This window comes from Engraulis encrasicolus, chromosome 2, assembly GCF_034702125.1.
Source record: "Engraulis encrasicolus isolate BLACKSEA-1 chromosome 2, IST_EnEncr_1.0, whole genome shotgun sequence".
Lineage (NCBI taxonomy): Eukaryota > Metazoa > Chordata > Actinopteri > Clupeiformes > Engraulidae > Engraulis > Engraulis encrasicolus.
This window is the reverse complement of record NC_085858.1, coordinates 664957-683519: the sequence shown is the minus strand read 5'-3', so window position 1 is coordinate 683519 and position 18563 is coordinate 664957. Positions and strand designations below refer to the sequence as shown.

At 45.2% G+C, this 18563-nt stretch overlaps 1 protein-coding gene across 3 annotated transcripts in view; it reads left to right on the top strand.

Moving 5' to 3' along the window:
• The window catches only part of epn2 (epsin 2), a 46121-nt gene extending 28974 nt beyond the window's left edge, over positions 1-17147 (top strand). For all 3 annotated transcript variants that reach the window (XM_063219264.1, XM_063219255.1, XM_063219272.1), the window contains exons 4-9: positions 5030-5125; positions 7297-7420; positions 11549-11689; positions 13752-13838; positions 15745-15951; positions 16742-17147. In XM_063219264.1, coding sequence (XP_063075334.1) covers positions 5030-5125; positions 7297-7420; positions 11549-11689; positions 13752-13838; positions 15745-15951; positions 16742-17076 — 990 coding nt within the window. In that variant the 3' untranslated portion in view covers positions 17077-17147. The remainder of the gene's footprint in view (positions 1-5029; positions 5126-7296; positions 7421-11548; positions 11690-13751; positions 13839-15744; positions 15952-16741) is intronic.
• The last annotated feature ends 1416 nt before the right edge of the window (positions 17148-18563 follow it).

The following is an 18563-nucleotide window of genomic DNA, read 5'->3' as shown; positions in this document are numbered from 1 at the left end:
ACGGGGCGTGCCTAAGTGATCTTGCAAAATCACTCTCCTCTGCTGTGAACGGGAAGAATAGAAGATGGGAAATGATGAGTGAGTGGAGGACTAAGGCAGCGATGTCTGCTTCCTGTTGTGTCTCCCCAACTTTCCTTCAGGACTGGCCTGTGTGTATGAATCCAGTACCTGTGTGTGCAAGTACTTTTGTCAAGTTAGTTTGTCATCCAGCCTGACTTGAGTATATATTTAGAATGTGGGTTTGCCCTAGTAGGCCCTGGTACGGTGTGTGTGTGTGTGTACGGCCAATTTGTATTTGACAAGGTTGTGCTGTCGTGCGGCTGCCTGCCTGCCTCACGCATGAGTGTGTCTGGACATCTGGATCACATTTCCAAATGGAAATCGGAGGCAGGCAAGCAGGCAGGCTTTGCTGGTCATTGTGTGAAAGTGAGACAAGCCACACAAGGTTCCTGTTGTTGCCTGTTGTTTGGTCTAGTACAGGCCTCAGTCCTTCCTGAGTGCAATCAGGCCAGAGAATTTAGAGTTGTGTCAACCGAGGTACAGGAAGTCGACTGACTGGTTGGTGACATGATTCGCGTAGATTCTAATAATTTTAGGCAGTGGCTGTCTTTTCGCTAGACTAACGCTGAACCACTAAATAACAAATAAAAATGTAAAGTAAAAATGTATTTAAAAAAAGAATTACATTTACCTTTCCCCTGCACTTTTTTTGTTTGACGTTCACTTCCTGGAACTATTTTGGAAATAAGTCAATGGCGATCTGCTTGTTAAAGGCCCCATGAGCCGCCATCTTTGTGTGAAAATGGAACACTGAGGTCAATGGGATTGGCTATACCAGAGAGTGTTTATGGGTAGTACGAGAGAGGAATCTCGCGACTTTTTCCGGGTGGTACTGTCCACTAAGTGGCGCCATCCAGACAGCGCAGAGGAGCGCCAAGGAGCGCAGAGGCTGTTAAGGCCTCTGCATACTTCACGTGCGCATTTTGTCGCGTGTGGCGCGAGAACCATTAATGACGCCATCACTTGCGACAGACTATTCATACTTCAGAAGGCTTTCGCTCGCATTGTCGGAAGTGCCCTCTGCTGTTCATGAGAGAAACGGCAGCGTGAGTTCTACGGATGTATAAAATAGAAAGCCAAACACGGCTGCTGTAGGGCTACTGAACGTCTGACTTGTGACTTACCACATTGAAACATATATTTTTTTGTTGTAGCCTACATTGCCAGATCATTCCAAGACCATGTGAGAGCATTGTTCTGGCGGCAGAATTTTTAAATATATCGCCGAACACAACGTCCTTCTGAACAAAGTAAACAATTGTTTCACTGAACAACATTTAAGAGAGAAGATAAAATAACTCTCTATGACATTTTATTATCCTCAAAATGATGCAGGATCCATTCTGTAGTAGCCTACAGTAGTTGTAGCCTCTCTTCGCAACTCCTGCTTTGTCTGCCTACCTGCATGGTCGCTGGTGGCGCACGACAAGTTAGAAAAATCCTCGTGTGCACGACGTGGCGACACGCGCCGAATTTTGAGCTTACGACGGGGGGTGTGTCGAAATTTTAGGTCACGTGACGGCGCGCGCCATCGTCGTGAGTGAAGTATGAAGGAGACTAGCGCCACTCACGACTAGTATGAATCCCCCTTTAGAATGAACGGGGTCCATGGAGTTCATTCACAGATGCTGCCATTGCTTTGGGAGAGAATGGGTATCCTCGTTTCATTTTATTTTTTCCAAAGGCAGGATGAATTATCCTTTCAAACAGCACTTAGTTTGAATGTTTAAACTTTCTGGGTCTTTGTAAAATACGTCTTTATTGTCAATATGACGTCACGAGTGGCTTCACACACTGCGTTTGGATTGGTCGGCCGGCTGCATTGCTGTGATCACGACGGCCGTAAAGCAATTTTGTTAGCAAGATGCTAGCGGAGCCTGACTCATACATGCCAATGCTGTAAGAAATCAGAAGGACACAACTCCCAGGTTATTGTACATTTCATTTACATCCACATTGGTTTCTCAGAACTTAGAATAATATTGTCAAGTTTCAGCCGACAGCGAGCACAATTGTCAGTTATTAGCGCCAGCCTTATGGGCTCTGCTGTCTCGACAGCGCTCTCTAGGTGAACTGCAGGCACGGGTTGGAGGGCGAGATTGAACACTGTATGTAAACCCACTGTGGCTATACACTTACTTCCATGGCTCTGAGTCAGGCCCCCCTGTCTCTTTCTCTTCTGCCTGTGCAGGCCCTCCTTCTTGCAGTGCAACCTGCTTCCATCTGGACTGCCCTGGGCTAGAGGTAGTCTGTCTGGGATGTCCAATGTCATTTCTCCTCCCTGTGGCTCTAGCGCAAAGGCGGAGCAAGCCTGATTTCCTGTTGCTAAGTTTTAAAGAAGTCTTTTAAAAAAAATTCAAAGACTGTCAGAACGCGTTGTCTGACAAAGAGGCATTCAAAATATGCACATCAATATTTCTATGGACCCCTAGATTCTTTAGAGCTTTATCCTCCCAGCATTCCTGTTACATTGTGGCATCTTGTGTGTTGAGATGTCAATGACTCAGCTCAATACTTCAATGGAACTGGTGTTTTGAGTGTGTTTCCAATCCATCCGAGGGTCCATTGAATCCAGCCCATTCTACCTTACTCTTGTTTTCAGCATGACAATATGGACCCCTTTGGAAAGGCCATCACTTCCTTCCTGTTCTGGTTATTTTTGTTTTGTTTTTTTAGTAGTGTTTTTCTAATGGGTTTTGTTTGCCCCTAAGGGGGTTCCCATGAAGAGCTCGCCGTCTGGGTGGAAACGTCTGTACCACAGACCCCTCATGGTACTGCTTTTACAGCTTGGGGTTCCCCCTCCTCTCCCTGGGCCTCGCCTGATGAACAGCCTCCAGCCACCGGCACCCATGTCCCTATTTAAGAGCAGGGGTTCCCAAACTTTACTTTACCATGACAAGGCCCCCATATGTCGGTAGATTTCAGCCAACCAAGGCCCCCCTTACATGGGTTCTGCCACACTATTTCTTCCTATGCAGCCCCTTTCACAACCATAGTCTAGGTCTGTGCATTCCCCCTCAGGGATATAGAAAATGTCAGTCAGTCATGCAGTTCTTAACTAAAGGGAATTGTGTTTTATGTATTTTTGGTTTTGGTGTACCAAGTTTTTCAATTTATTCAGTTATTTATTTTGTTTTACCAGCCAACCTACCTCGGCCACACTTTGAAATCCACTTGCCTGGAGGCCCAGGGCCAACTGCTGATCACTTACTCCTCTTTACCTTCATCACCTCCTTCTCATCCCCTCTCCTCTTCAGGCACTTGTCCTTTTCTCTCTTCCTCCCTACCTCATTTCCCTCCTCCTCCTCCCCCCCACTCCCATTTATTCTCTCATATACACATCATCTTCTTCCTTCCCATTCTCCTCTCTCCTGCTCCTCCTGTTTTCTCCTCTTTCCTGTTTTTGCTCCTCCCCTCTACTCTCCCCCCTTCCTCTGGCTCTCCGCAGTGTGGCTCCGGCGCGTCCTTGTTTCATGTGTTCCCTGCCTCTAAACACCCACCCCCACCCCCCCTCTTCCACCCCTGCGTGCCTCTGAATGGAACTCATTATGGACTATCAAAGCCACTTCCTCCGTCTGGGGAGGCCTGCTCTACTTTGCCCTGTTTTCTTTTTTTTGTTTTTACTCTCTCACTCGCTCCTCTGTGTGTGTGTGAATGCGTGCGCGCCTGTGCGTGTGTGTCTGTGCGTGTGTGTCTGTGCGTGTGTGTCTGTGCGCGCGTGTGTCTGTGCGCACATGTGTCTGTGTGCGCGTGTGTGTGTGTGTGTGTGTGTGTGTGTGTGTGTGTGTGTGTGTGTGTGTGTGTGTGTGTGTGTGTGTGTGTGTGCGCGTGTGTGCGCGTGTGTGCGCGTATGCGTGTGTGTGTGTGTGTGTGTGTGTGTGTGTGTGTGTGTGTGTGTGTGTGTGTGTGTGTGTGTGTGTGTGTGTGTGTGTGTGTGCGTGCGCGTATGCGTGTGTGTGTGTGTGTGTGTTTATGTTTCAGGAATCTATCACTGACTTTTCCCTCTGCCTCTCTTGTTCTTGCATTCTGTCATAGTCCTCCCTTCTCTCTGGCTAATGCGCTCACTGTCTTTGTCTCTGTCTCTCTCTGTCTGTGTGTATATCTGTCTCTCTCTCTCTCTCTCTCTCTCTCTCTCTCTCTCTCTCTCTCTCTCTCTCTCTCTCTCTCTCTCTCTCTCTGTCTCTCTCTCTCTCTCTGTCTCTCTCTCTGTTCTTTTCTTCTCTTGGCTCTGGGTCTGGGTGAATGGCAGCCTTTGTGTTGCCCATCTGGAGTGGACAGGCGAGAGGATGCCAAGACCTGGCGCTCTGACAAATTGAGCGAACGCTCAAGATGACCCACCAAAGAATGCCCCCCAACGCACGCACGCACGCACGCACGCACGCACGCACGCACGCACGCACACACACACACACACACACACACACACACACACACACACACACACACACACACACACACACACACACACACACACACCGCCTCCTCCTCTCCCCATCAGAAATGATGACAGTGCCTGTGTCTAATTGAGTGTGGCCTCGACGAAAAACAAACTTTTGAGACCTGCTCTGACAAATCAGATAGAACATTGTTCTAACATACTTACTTTCAATGACTTTTGCACATTTGACCTGTTCAACCAAAGTAAGGGCAATTGCATGTAAATAACTAAATGCCTAAGCTCTTGTAGGGTAAAGGTGCACTCAGCCTATATGTGGGTTGCACATTTGTAAACACCCGGGGCTGCGCACCTCTTGCTGCATTGTTGGAAAGTGCTGTCACTCAAAAAATTAACTTGCATTGTTGGCTGCTTGCCCCTCCTCACAACACAAATGCTTGTAAACATGACATCTATATACTGTATATAAATCTAAATATCCCAGCCTCAGAAGATATGAGTTTGGAATGTTCTCTCTTATGTTTCAGTGTTCAGTACATAATAACGTGTGTGTGTTTGCGTTTGTTTGTACAGGAGGAGCGTATGCGCCGCGGAGATGACCTAAGGCTTCAGATGGCACTGGAAGAAAGCAAAAAAGAGAACCCGAAAGTCCCGAAGAAAAAGAAAGAGGTTCGCAGTCAATGTAAAACTACACACAGACACTTTCCACAGAGAGAGACTCTAACACGGGAGTTGTGACGCAAGCCAAGATCTTGCTCAGATCAGATTGATTGAATGTTTCCATTCAGACTCTTGCACATACAACTCAAGCTAAAAGGAAGTACTTCACACTTGGAATTCCACACTCCTCGTTAACCATTGTTAACCATTACAACTGTCGTTTAAGTGTTTTTAATTTCCCCAATTGCCATAGGGAGAGCCATCTAGTTATGTGATGACTGTGATTTCTGCTGTGTGTATTACTTGAGTGCGCCCAGTGCTGGGGTGGTTTGGCTGTGGCCTTAAGCTGTGTGGAATTTTAATTATCTGGCATGGGGCTGCTCCACTGCGCTGCTCCACGCTCCCTGTGGCCTGTTGGGAAGTTGGCCTACAGTTGCTTGGTCTTGGCCACCGCCAAGCTTGTGTTCTGTGTAATGGATACATACTTTCTCTCCTAATTCGTGCTGTCACTGGCGGAGTGAGTGGCAATATTTAGATTAGATGGATGCAAGGGCTGTAAAGATGTGGTATGAAACAGAAAAATCATGGTACTATATCGCGGTGCAAGAAGGCAGTATCGTGATACGCCCTTTCAAAGTTCTGTTACCCTTCAGTCCAGAAAACAACCACATGATATAATGTGATAGTGCTTCCAAGCTTCAAATCATCCTTATTTTTTCAAAACGTTTCAAATTATTAGCCTCTAGTAACCTAAGCTACGTATAAACGGTTTCTGTTATTTTGTTTTATTTTATAATTTTAAAAATCGTGTAAAACAAAGGAGATACGCTCTCCGCGCTTCTAAATTAACAATCCGGTGCAACTAGAGCAGGACTAAATTATAAGCACAAAGGAAAAATAATCTGGTCCCACGCGGATGTCTCTGGGGGCTCTGAGGACTCTGATGAAGACTCATGTCGAAACGTTAGTCTTACTGCACTGAAAAAATAAATTGTGTGGCACCAGATTCTTTTTCCTTAAAAATCGTGTGTTTCATCGATCCGTAGATCAAAATTGTGATAACAGTGACTGTGCCTGTCGGCTATTGTTTACTGCCCTGAGCCATGCACGCTAAGACCAGCAGCTGGTTTGCGAGTCGGGGCCCAGTGAGTGTGCAGCCATATTCGATAAAGCTGTATTACACGAAAGCTGCCCCCTGGGTGTAAATTCTTAAGGCAGTGATTCGATTATTTTCGATACTAAAGGATGCCTTCCAATACGATACGATTTGATTTGATTTTTTTTTTTTCCCCCAATTACTTTTCCACTTCTATTACTTTTTTGGAGCTAGGGCATTTGGCAGGGGCCAGCGATTTGATTATTTTCAATACTTAAGAATGCCCCACAATACAATGCGATTGATAGTCGGCCGAAGCGTTGATGCGTCGATACATATCGATTATTATTTACACCACCGGGCAACATGTGTAATTGAATCTGATTTGATTCTTTGATACTATGACAATACCACTGTACACCAGAAACCTTAATGCATGCACTACATCAAACAAACAAACAAACAAAACGCACACGCACACTAACACTCAGTTTGCCGTTAGAAAACTATTGAGTGTCAGGGTTGCTTGCAGATCATGGGTAGCAGAGGGGAAAATTATACTAACAGACATGTTGTGTGTGTGTGTGTGTGTGTGTGTGTGTGTGTGTGTGTGTGTGTGTGTGTGTGTGTGTGTGTGTGTGTGTGTGTGTGTGTGTGTGTGTGTGTGTGTGTGTGTGTGTGTGTGTGTGTGTGTGTGTTTCATTGCATCACTATAGTTTCATTATTAGCAATAAATATACTCACACTCACCAGTCTCCAGATTGCTGGGGGAGATGGGAGCTGGCGAGAATGAGAGAGCCATTTCCCAACTGAAAGCATCTGCTTGTCGATTACAGAAGGTTGCTCTTGCAATGTTTATACATCCTGCTCTCAAGATGGGGTTCACTGCAAATGGACAGTTGTGTTAAGCATTTGTTAAAGAGTTCACTCCCTGTGTGTGACCCCTGTGTGCGTGTCCCCTTTTTGTGTGACCCCTGAGTGTGTGTGTGTGTGTGTGTGTGTGTGTTTGTGTGTGTGTGTCTAAGAGTTATGCGTTTGTCTGTGTGTCTCGTTTATGTATTTGACCGGTGTCTATTGTGTGTAGCCCCAGTCGGCCCTGATGGATCTGATGGACACTGTGCCGGAGGGCCCTGCGGACCAGGCGCCCGACCCCTGGGGAGCCCCCGCAGGAGCAGCTGCTGCAGCTCCAGACCCCTGGCAGGCATACGGTACAGTGGCACACACTCGTATGCATACGCATCCATCCACCCTTACTCACTAACCGTGGATTCACACGTCCGTCAACTCACTACATACTCACTACTACATACATTAAAATTAACTTTTTTTTTCACAACCGTCCCAAAAATCACTTTGAACTGTCCCGAATCGTCCCGAAATGTTTCATATGAAGTGGTTACTGCAACTGTGTTCTAGGATGAAGTAGTTTATGCTCAGATGTACATGTTAGTGAGGCAGAGTTGCATCTCTGGACAGAGTTAGGTTTGGGGGTCTTAGAGGGGAGGACTGTGTTAAAATGCCACTTCAAACATTTGTGAATGCTCTTTTCATAGTGCTTGTAATGTATAGGAATCTGTATTATTTGTTTTATAGATTTTTTGAAGTAAAACTGTAAGCCGAAAGCTCACACTCCTTAAAGATTCATGGAAAAATAAATATCTACAAAAATAATAGAGCAAATTCACTAGTGGCAAAGAACATCTCAAATTCTCGACAGAGGTAGTGATTTGTTTTTTTACACACCTTTCCATGAATGGTGTTTACGTTCTTCGAGCACAGGACTTGCTCTCTTGCCCTCTGGTATGAGAGGAAAGGGAACGCCCCCGTGTGTAGTTGCAGAACGCAGCCAGATGATGTAAATCAGGTTAGGATGATGGTGTCGTCTCTGCAGAATAAAGACCCCTCTCCCCTGCAGGAGTTTAGAGCAGTGTTTCCCAACCTTTTTTGTCTTGTGTACCGACAAGCCTTTTCGGTGTGCCATGAGTACCCCCGAAGTCAAGTTCTATATCACTTTCTCTTTCCCAATGTAACTAAGCTCCAAATATTTGTTAAAATTACGTTTTTCAAGTACCCCCTGCAGTGTGCTCGCGTACCCCTAGTGCAGGGGTGGGCAATTATTTTGGCCTGAGGGCCACATTGGGTGTAGTAGCATATGTAGGCTATCATAGGGCCAGATGTCGCAGGCAACATCCATGTGCCAATAATGAGAATTACTGTAATGTCCACTGACATAACTTGTTGGCTATTTCACTCCTGCACATTGCAATATTTAGATGTGACCTTGATTAATCTCATACCTGCAACACCCTTTGCTTTTTAAAGAAGTTTAGATGTGAGTATGGTAGCCTACTTTGGGCTAGATGAAATGGCTTACTGGGCCGCATTTGGCCCCTGGAACTGAGTTTGCCCACCTCTGCCCTGGTCATACACATACCCCTGGTTGGGAAACACTGGTTTAGAGTATATACATGCTTTTGGTTTAAGGACAAGTGAGTGAGGGAGGTGGAGGTGGTTTTATCTTTGTGTGTGAGAAGGAAGGGCTTATCTCTCCTCTGTTTTTCTCTCAGCCTATCTCCCTGTCTTTCTGTCTGCTTGCTTCTTTCCATCTCTGTCTTCCTTCCTGTCTCATTGTCTCTTGGTGTCTGTCTGCTTCATTGACTTTGTCTGTCACTTTCATGTGGCCAATGTCTCTCTCTGCCTCTCCACTTTTCCCCCTGTGCCTTTTCCTCTCTGTTTTCATCTATCTGTTTGTCTGCAAACATGTCGTTTGAACGTCTTGTTCTGGCAGAGACTGATGGCGCTAGCCCAGGCCATGCAAGCAGTCGCCGATAATGCCTAAAAATAGTTTGATCGGTGATCCGAAAAACATGCCAATCAAAAAAACGATCGCGAGATATTAAATTCCTCACGCAACCATGTTGCACAGCTCTGCACAGCTGCAACTGCACCATAAGAAGGCATCTTTGCTGGTCTATAACTTTTCGGCATTCCCCCCTTCATTTTCACCATTCATAATCATATCTGCATCAACAATGATCTGATTTTCCGATCCATCCGCTGTGACGCTTGTAATTTGCGAATGACTTGTCAGTCTCGTCATGTTCGCTATTTTGAGTTACAGCCCGTATGGAAGTTGCCAGTCAGCACGCAACAACTAAACGTTTCCAAAACAAACATATCAACGGTATTGTTTTTAAAGTTGACCACCAGTTCATTAGTTTGTAGTCGCTGCAACACCAAACAGCAACAGAGGGAGAGAGGGAGAGTGGACGGTGAAACTCAATGAGTCTGTGTGCAGGGAATTGTACAATCTATGACGGTGGAACAGAAAGAGGGGTTTTCCTCGCAGACACGCTGTGTTGTGCGTGTTGCCTGTTCTTTCAAGTGAAGTTTTTTTCTTGTTTTGTGTAGGCTATGTAGAATATCCTAATCAAGTGTTTCAGTTGTAATTTGCAATTGACTATTCCTTGCCACATAGCCATTAACCTGTGTAGTTGCCTCGGTCAGCACGCAACAACTTCACGTTGTCAGCGCAAACATGTCAACGTTATTGTTTTCAAAGTTGTAATTGACAGTCAGTCGATTAGTTTGATAGTCGCTGAGAGACCAAACGGCAACAGATCAGGGAAAGGTTGAGAGAGTGACACTCAGACTCAGAACGATACCGATTGGTGATCGGTATCAGTGATCAGGCCAAAAAATGGTGACCGGAGCATCTCTAAAAAAAGACATAATTGAAATTTAAACTGACCCACTACAGGGATATTAGAAGGCAAAGGCGTCACTGATCTAATTGAATTTAAATGCATCAGTGATGATTTACTCCAATTAATTTTATATCCTGATAGTGAACTAAATGTATCAAACATAGATAATATGTGGGGAAGAGAAGTGCCTGTGCCACCAACATAAAGGAGGATATTATCAGCAAATAGAGATGTATGGTGTTCAGAATTATTGATAGAGATGGGAACAACAGATGGGTGTTGCCTGATTTTTTTTGAGCCAATGGTTCGAGAGTGCAAAAAGTAAAGGAGAAAGGGGGCAACCCTGCCGAGTGCCCCTTGATATGGGAAACTGTGAAGAGAAAGTATTAATAGTATAAACCATGTATATCATCATTTTGATACAGTCTGAACCTAATCCAAATTTGTCGAGAGTAACCCATAAATAATCTTTTTCTAATCTGTCAAACTTTCTCGGCATCGAGTGACAGGACTGAACATGGTAAATCGATCTCATTAGCAGCATGGATGATGTGGAGAAGCCGGCATACATTATCAGTTGCTAATCTGCCCTTGATGAATCCAGTCTGATCATTATGTATTAACTTTGTAAAATAACCTTCATGTCGTGAGGCAAGAACCTTGGCTTTCATTATTCTCCATTTAAAAGAGATAAGGGTCTGTAGTTACCGCATTCAGAGGAGTCTGTTACTTGTTTCTTTGGCCCATCCATCCTCCCATCGCTGTAGAGCTCTGCATTTTACTTTTTTAAACAGATCTGATTGGACATATTTGCATTTCTCTGTTTATTCGTTTCATACTTCATTTCTCTCTTTATTTGTCTGTCTTTCACCCGGTCTCTCCCCTTGACCTTTCTGTGGAACTGATGCGTGTGTGAGAGAGCGAGAGAGACTGTGGGAGAGAGACAGAGCGAGAGAGAGAGAGAGAGAGAGAGAGAGAATGCTGCTGGTCCAGTGGAGGAGCATTCCAGCGCGGCTCTTAAACAAAAGAGGCTCAGTATGCAGATATGCAGGTGGCCCCCGCCACACACAATGTACATGTACACAAAAGCACGAACTGTGGATTAGATTCATATGTCACACACACACTCCCTGGATCAGATTCAAATGAGGGCCTCCTCCAAACCCTAGTAACGGGCATCTCCTTGTAATCTCTTGAAATGCAAGAGATGTAATGTAATCTCTTGCAATTTACATAGCAAACCCTGTCATGATGTCAGAATAGGACCGTGCAAGGTGAGCATTGCGCCTCATATGCACATGCACGTTTTGCATTCAGTCTGTCCACACATCATACTTTCTAGACAAATTCAATTGTGTTGTATACATATTGTATAAAATTCTGTCGAAATAGTGAGCCAGTCAATATTGAGCATTTCCAATGGCAGTGACACACCAGCTGGACACCTTTTGCATCTCCCTCGGAAAAATGGGAATACAATGCGAGTAGGCCAGACCCAAATGCTTGCACACACACACACACACACACTGCTATTCAGATGTACAAACCTCTTAATTCCCTTCCTCTGTCTCTACTTCCTCCCATGTCCTTTTCTATCTCTTTCTGTTTCTCTTCATCTCTTGTCTATAGGTGCTGCCCCTAAGCCTGCTGTGGACCCCTGGAGCCTCCCGGGGGCCTCTGCCTCAGTCACCCCCATGAAGAGTGCTGATCCCTGGGGAGCGCCTGCTGCCCCTGTTGCCGACCCCTGGGGCTCTGCCCCCAAAGCCTCAGGTGAGAGCAACCTGTCTACACACATGGACGGATGCAGGCATGTGAACTACACAGGCACACACACAAGCTAAAAAAACAGGGAAGCAAAATCCTTGTCTAAGTTTATTTCCCAGTCAGTTAACTTGATTGGGTCCTATGGAGCCAATGTGTAGGTCCTGTGAAGCGGGTAAAGGGTGATACATAGTCATACTGTGCTAACTTCGGGGTAAAGCATAGACGTACTGTCAGCGGGGGGTATTCCCTCATAGTCGTCCTGCGTGCGAATGCAGGAAAGGGCATGGTGTTTTTTCCCCGCCGAGAATTCAACGACGTTGATGACGTCAATTCACCTCCGTGACAACAGGGTGCGAACTAACTCATTCAGTTGAGCCCAGTCCCTAGAATGAATCACAAAGCCAGCTGGCTATCTAAATTGTAATATTCCACTAGTAGCCTACTTCTAAAAGTTGGGGCATAATTAGATGGTACAACATCAGTTTCTTTTTAGTCAAGTAGGCTATTACACGAGATTAAATGCCAAACAAACGCCGTTTTAAAAGACAATAGACAGCCTGAATGGCCATTCACACCTGGGGCCTAGTAGTAGCTAGCCAGCTAAATCAGTTATTACAAACTCAAAGCTAGTTGACTAGCCACCTGAAACGTAATTCTACCACTAATAAAGATGCTTCTTGCTACTAATTTACAAAGTTGTGGCGTAATTAGACATGAATGATGGCATACAAGATTCTCTCTTTATTCGTGTTTTACAGTTCAGGTGTTAAAATGCAAAGCAAAAGCCGTTTTCAAGTACAATAGATACATCTAATGGGCATATTAACAGCTAGCTTAGCAACTGTCAGCCAAACCCATTCAAACTCTACAGGACATTAGCGAACTCTGTTTTAGGAGCTAGCTGCCACACTACAAACGAACGAAGAGGCTTCTTTGCTACTACCACACTACTTATATAATTTTCATGATGGCCTTTTATGGATATTTTTAATTGTTTTTTTGGGAGTTGGACTACTGAAATAAAACACATGTTCTCTTCTCCCTGTCAAGTAATCAACTCCAGTGATTTCCTGCCAAGTCAACCGCATGGTGTTTTTCCTTTTCCTTATTCAAACCTCCGCGGTAGGGTAGAAGAATAGAACACCACTGACCTATCAGGGCCAACTACTCACTGAACTGCTGCAAGCACATTGACCAATCACAGTCCAAGAGCATAGCGTCAGCTCACAGACATTTCAGCCTGGGAGAACCATGCGTGTACCGCAGCCAGGGGTTGTTTTATCGCTACTTTGCTGTGCTGCACCTCCGTTGAGGTGCTACTATGAATATCCCTTTAGTTTACTCACCGTTCCTAATGCTGCATTTACCGCTATCAAGCTGAACCTACAGAGCCAGTGAGGGTCTCAGGAGATTGCTAGTGTGCTTGTACTGTAGAGTTCAAGCTGATTTGATTAGCTAATCACTGTGATGTGCTGGGGTAGAACTCAAACGCTTGTGAACTGGGCTTGTGAACTGTAATGTGATTGGACTGACGACCAGGAAGCCTCTTTATTCTCAGTGTCACATACATCGATAGAAATGGATTTACAGCTTAGGGTTTATTGTAGTTGATAGAATGACAAATGTTTTTTTCAAAGATTGTACTTGCGCCGTCACTCTATATGAATTATATTTTATTGATTCCAACACACACACATGCGCACACACACACCATTTACAACTTATCTGTCATGGTTGAGGGGAGGAGGGTCGTCACAGGAAATGGAATTAAGGGTGAGTTTGTATACCATTCAAGTTGACACATCAGGAAAGGGAGGGGGGGGGTTTGCAGAAATTCAATTTGCGTCCAGAAAGAGGTCATGAATCAGTACGGCTGAGTAACGCCATAACTGGCGCCATAACGGCTCACAACAAAAGGTGCTGAAGGGTGACGTGTTGTTTTTGGAAAGCTACCACTGTTTCCCCTTACACCCATGATGACAGATGAAAAGCTGTCTTACTCATCTCATCCATCCATTCATCGTTTCTTGTTGTTTTCCCTACCCCCCTCTTTTCTCTGTGTCTCCAGAGAGCTTTGACCTGTTCAGCGCATCAAATGGTACTTCCCGAGAGGACCTGTCAGAGTTTGACAGCCTCCGCGCCATGGCAGCCACTGGTAAGTGTGATCACATTGAGGAGCACCTACACACACACACACACACACACACACACACACACACACACACACACACACACACACACACACACACACACACACACACACACACACACACCTATCCATCCATCCATCCATCCATCCATCCATCCATCCATCCATCCATCCATCTATCTATCTATCTATCTATCTATCTATCTATCTATCTATCTATCTATCTATCTATCTATCTATCTATCTATCTATCTATCTATCTATCTATCTATCTATCTATCTATCTATCTATCTATCTATCTATCTATCACACACCACTTCCTACGTTTTTTGTCTCGTGTGACTGGTGTGAGCAAGTCACTGCCTTTTCCTCCTGTACCACACACACATGCTCTTCTCTCAGCTGTAGGTTGCTGCCAGCCGCTCCTTAACTGATGCAATCTGTAGCCATAATCTGTTTGGACACGGTTTTCAGGAGACCCACCCAGCTGACTCTTACTTCCCTGTATAGGCGGGACAAAAAAAGACAAAAAACCCCAAAACAAAACATCTACAGAAGATGATGGATGCCTAACGATACGTCAACTTATAGATTAGTATCGCTGCCAGAAGTCCAACATGCCCTGTAAAATCCTGCCCCCTGCTATCTTTTGGTCTCCACTCTTTTCTATTTTCCTCCTTTTCCCCGTACTGTACCAACTACTCCTTCAACATTTTTTGTAATCGTCTCTCCTCCTCACTTCTCTCGTGCTCCTCTCCTCTTTTCACACCCATACTTGGCTTTTTACCCTCTCTTCCCTTCTCCATCCTGCCTCTGCCAATCTGTGGGCAGGGCCGAATTAACGCACAGGCTAGATATGGCAGCAGCCTAGGGGCCCCCACCTGCCAGGGGGGCCCTGATTGACCAAAAGTGAAAAAATGGCAGAATTGTTTTGTAATTGAAAAGGAATCTGTCGTGTGGAGTACAGTTCGTAGAGGTCCTTAATTCCTACCTTGTAATTATGACGCTATGTAAATTTGTCATGAAATTTGTCTTCTGGGGGTGGGTGGGGCTGGAGCCTAAGGGCCCAGGCCTTCTTCATCCGGCCATGTCTGTGGGCCATCCTGAATGACACATTTTGTCAAGCCCCTCCTGGTGCCTGACTGACTCCTCCTTTTCCTTCTCTTCTCTCCTCTTGTCCTTTCCACGCTCCATCTCTCTCTCCTCTCTCTCTCACTCTCTTCTCCCTCCCTCCCCCCCCCCCCCCCTCTCTATCTCATTGCTTCCTTCCGTCCTGGCCTGTCTGATTATTTATAATGTGTGGCTGCTATAACGTGAGTCAGCGTGTACAGGCTTTAACGATGGCCTGGCTGGATGAGCAGCAGCAGACTCTTAACGATGTGTAGGCGGGAAAGAGATCCACTGCTTTTCAGTCCAACAGAAATTACAACTCCTTTCTCATTTGTTCAATACGTTCCGGCACGAAATGCGTCGTATTGGATTTGTGACCCACATGGGTATTTGAGCCCCGTTAATTAAATACTTTGCCAGGTGCATAAGGAGTCTTTTGTTTACAGGAAATCAAACCCCTAGGCTTTTCTTAAATTCTTGTTTGTGCATTTTACTTGCCCGCCTACGTTTGGAGCAAGATGTTTTACTGGCATGCTGGTGATATGACTAGTGCCATGCTTGGTAAATGATTTAATAAGAATAATATTCTTATTAAATCATTCACCTAGCATGACAATAGTAACAATAGTAATAGTAAAAAAAAATAAAGATAATAATGATAACTGTATTTGAATGGCACAATTCTTACAAGCATGTAGCTCAAATAACAGATTATATCACTAGTTAGATCACTAGCTCACAGATGACTGATATCAGTCGTTGCCCCAGCTCATCACCATGTCTTTCCCTCCCTGTTGCTAGGTGATCGTATAGGAAGTTCTGCACTGCCCTCTCAGACCAGCATGTCTGTGAGTCCCGACCTGTTTGACCTTCAGCCCGGCGGCGGCCCTACCAGGAAAACCCCCGAGTCCTTCCTGGGCCCCAACGCAGCGCTGGTCAACCTGGACTCCCTGGTGACCAAGCCCCCCCAGCAGCCCGCCCCCATCATCAACCCCTTCCTAGCAGCAGGTAGGTCTCACCAGAGCCATGGAATTCAGAGTTGTGTCAACCGGGATACAGGAAGTGGGTTGGTGACATGATTCATGCAAATAATTCAAATAATTCTAAATAATAATAATAATATATTTTTTTTTTTTCCTCCAAAATACCCAAATTTATTTCTAGGCAGCATCTTTCTTTTTGCTAAAGGCAAGCATTGTACCACTACATAACAAGCAAAGATTACAGAGAAATACATTTAAATGAATTACATTTACCTTAACTGCTCTTTCTGTGTTCAATGTTCATTCCTGGAACTATTTTGGAGCTATGTCAATGAAGATCTTTGTATCAAAGGCTCCATGAGCCACCATCTTTGTGTAAAAATGGAACACAATGGGATTAGTGTAACTGTTTCTTCCATGGCTCTTAGTATCATCATAGGCGTGTACATTTATTAGCGTATCACCCTGGCAGGATGCACGGATACGAACCCTAGATGCCACATTGTTCCAGTGAATTGGAACAAAGTGCTGAAGTCAGATTGGTGCCAGAGGCATGTTTAACCGCTGTAACGCTGCAATCAATGGCTGACGAGTCTTATACGCACATTATCATGTAGGTGCCAGTAACACAACGTCTAGGAAAAACACGATGTGAAACAATTGTGGCTCTTCAAGTTGAGGTTATAATTAAAACATTCTATTCCCAGACATTCGTCAGACCGGTTCTATGTTTAGTTTTGTTCATTGGACTATAAACATAACAGCACACATTCTTCACCTGAACTGTCTGTCTGTCTGTCTGTGTGTTCCGTCAGGTGCTGCGCCAGTGCCAGCCCCTGCACCAGCCCAGAACCCTTTCCAGATCAACCAGCCACAGCCCCCCACCCTCAACCAGATGCGTGTGAGCCCCATGCCGGGCTTCGGTGGGCTGTCCCAGCGGAGCGCCGACCCCCTGCCCCTTTCCTCCTTGCCCCCCACTGGCCCAGGCGCGGTTGGTATGGTGCCCCTGGCGCCCATGGCCCCGCTGATGCCCACTCCCATGGGCATCCCCACCTCCATGTCCCTGCCCCAGCCGCTCATGAGCGGGGGCCTGCCGCCCTCTGGCCCCGCCGCCCAGGCTGGCACCACCACCAACCCCTTCCTGTTGTGAGGAACACACACCCGTGTGTATCCCCACCACAACCCCCCAACCCACATGACCCCTGAATCAAGCCCGCTTTGACGCCCCCCCCCCCCCCCCCCACACTTTGTCAACCACACCACAAAGCTGACCCCCCTTTCCCCCCACCCCACTCCTGATCTAGACCTTTGGAAGACCCTCTTCCACATCTGATGGGATATAGACAGCCCAGGCTGCTGTATTCTGTCTCCTCTGTCCCTTCTCTGTCCATTGTGCTATTTGAAGACTTTTTTTTAAAGGCAGTGGTGTTTACAATTTCTACATAGGCAGGCGGAGCTCTCCCTTCTGTCTGTCAGATGCAGGTACCATATAATGATTTGGTATTACTATTGTTTCTTTTTTTTTTCTTTTGGAAATGTTCACTCTAATGGTGTATTCATATTCGTAGCTGTGATTCCTTCTGCCCCCCATACACACACTCCTCACGGAGGGGTATGGCAGCAGCTTTCTTGACAGCCAGCGTTAAATTCAAAGGGGTACAGTTTTTTTGTTTTTTTTTTCCCCACACAAAAAACTTTTTTTCATAGGGCTTCTTTTTTCGTCATATCAGAGGCTTTTGAAATTCAATAATTAAGTTTCTAATCGTCTTATGAAAGCATTGTATTCACTAAAAGCTAACCCTTTTTAATCAAAGCAAACTATGTATGTTCTACGTCAGTGCATATACACTATGTGTATTTACAGTATATTAGGTAGGAACCGTATAGAGCAACCCTATCCGTTTACAGTGGTAATGGTTTTAATGTTCTACGCAGGGATTTTGCACACGCTCTGATTTGATTCCCTTTCTCCCCCTTTTAATATCCTGATATTCTCTTTCGGTTCTATTTGTGTTGACTGTTGGTTCACCAGTAGCCCTTAGTCCGAGAAAAACAGTGATCAGCATCTCTGTTAGGATGGGACTCCTCTTCAACAAGCAGTGACACTTGTGCGATACACGTGAGCTACAGAAGTCCCGTGGTGCACTTTTTGTGACTGTTTAATAACGGCAGACGGACCGATGCAGGAAGTGTGTGTTGCGTGTGCTGGCATGAGTTAGTGGTGGTGTCTTTCCAGCAATCCGAAGTGTTTCAAATGGGTTAATGAACTTCATAGTGAAGTCAAAAAAATTGAGTTCTATTTTTCTGTTGTCTTTTTTGAATGCATGTTAGGGAATTGGTTTGCATATCCCACTATGGCTCTACTTTTCTACAAAAAAGCCTCTGTTTTGCTACTGCTTACAATCCCGAGTGATTGTGAATTTTGGGTGAGTGGGTTATTGTTTTGATTCAGTGCTACCGTAAAGCTCGACTCTTTGCACAGCTTTTGTTTCTACTTCTCTTGAAAAAAAAGGTTGACTGTTTGACAGAGCTAATCAATACTACTTTTTAGTATTCAACTGCCTAGCTTTCCATGAGTTGATCTGCAACTGTTCAGTTATCAAACAATCCGAACGTTTTTTATTCAGTAATCCTCAT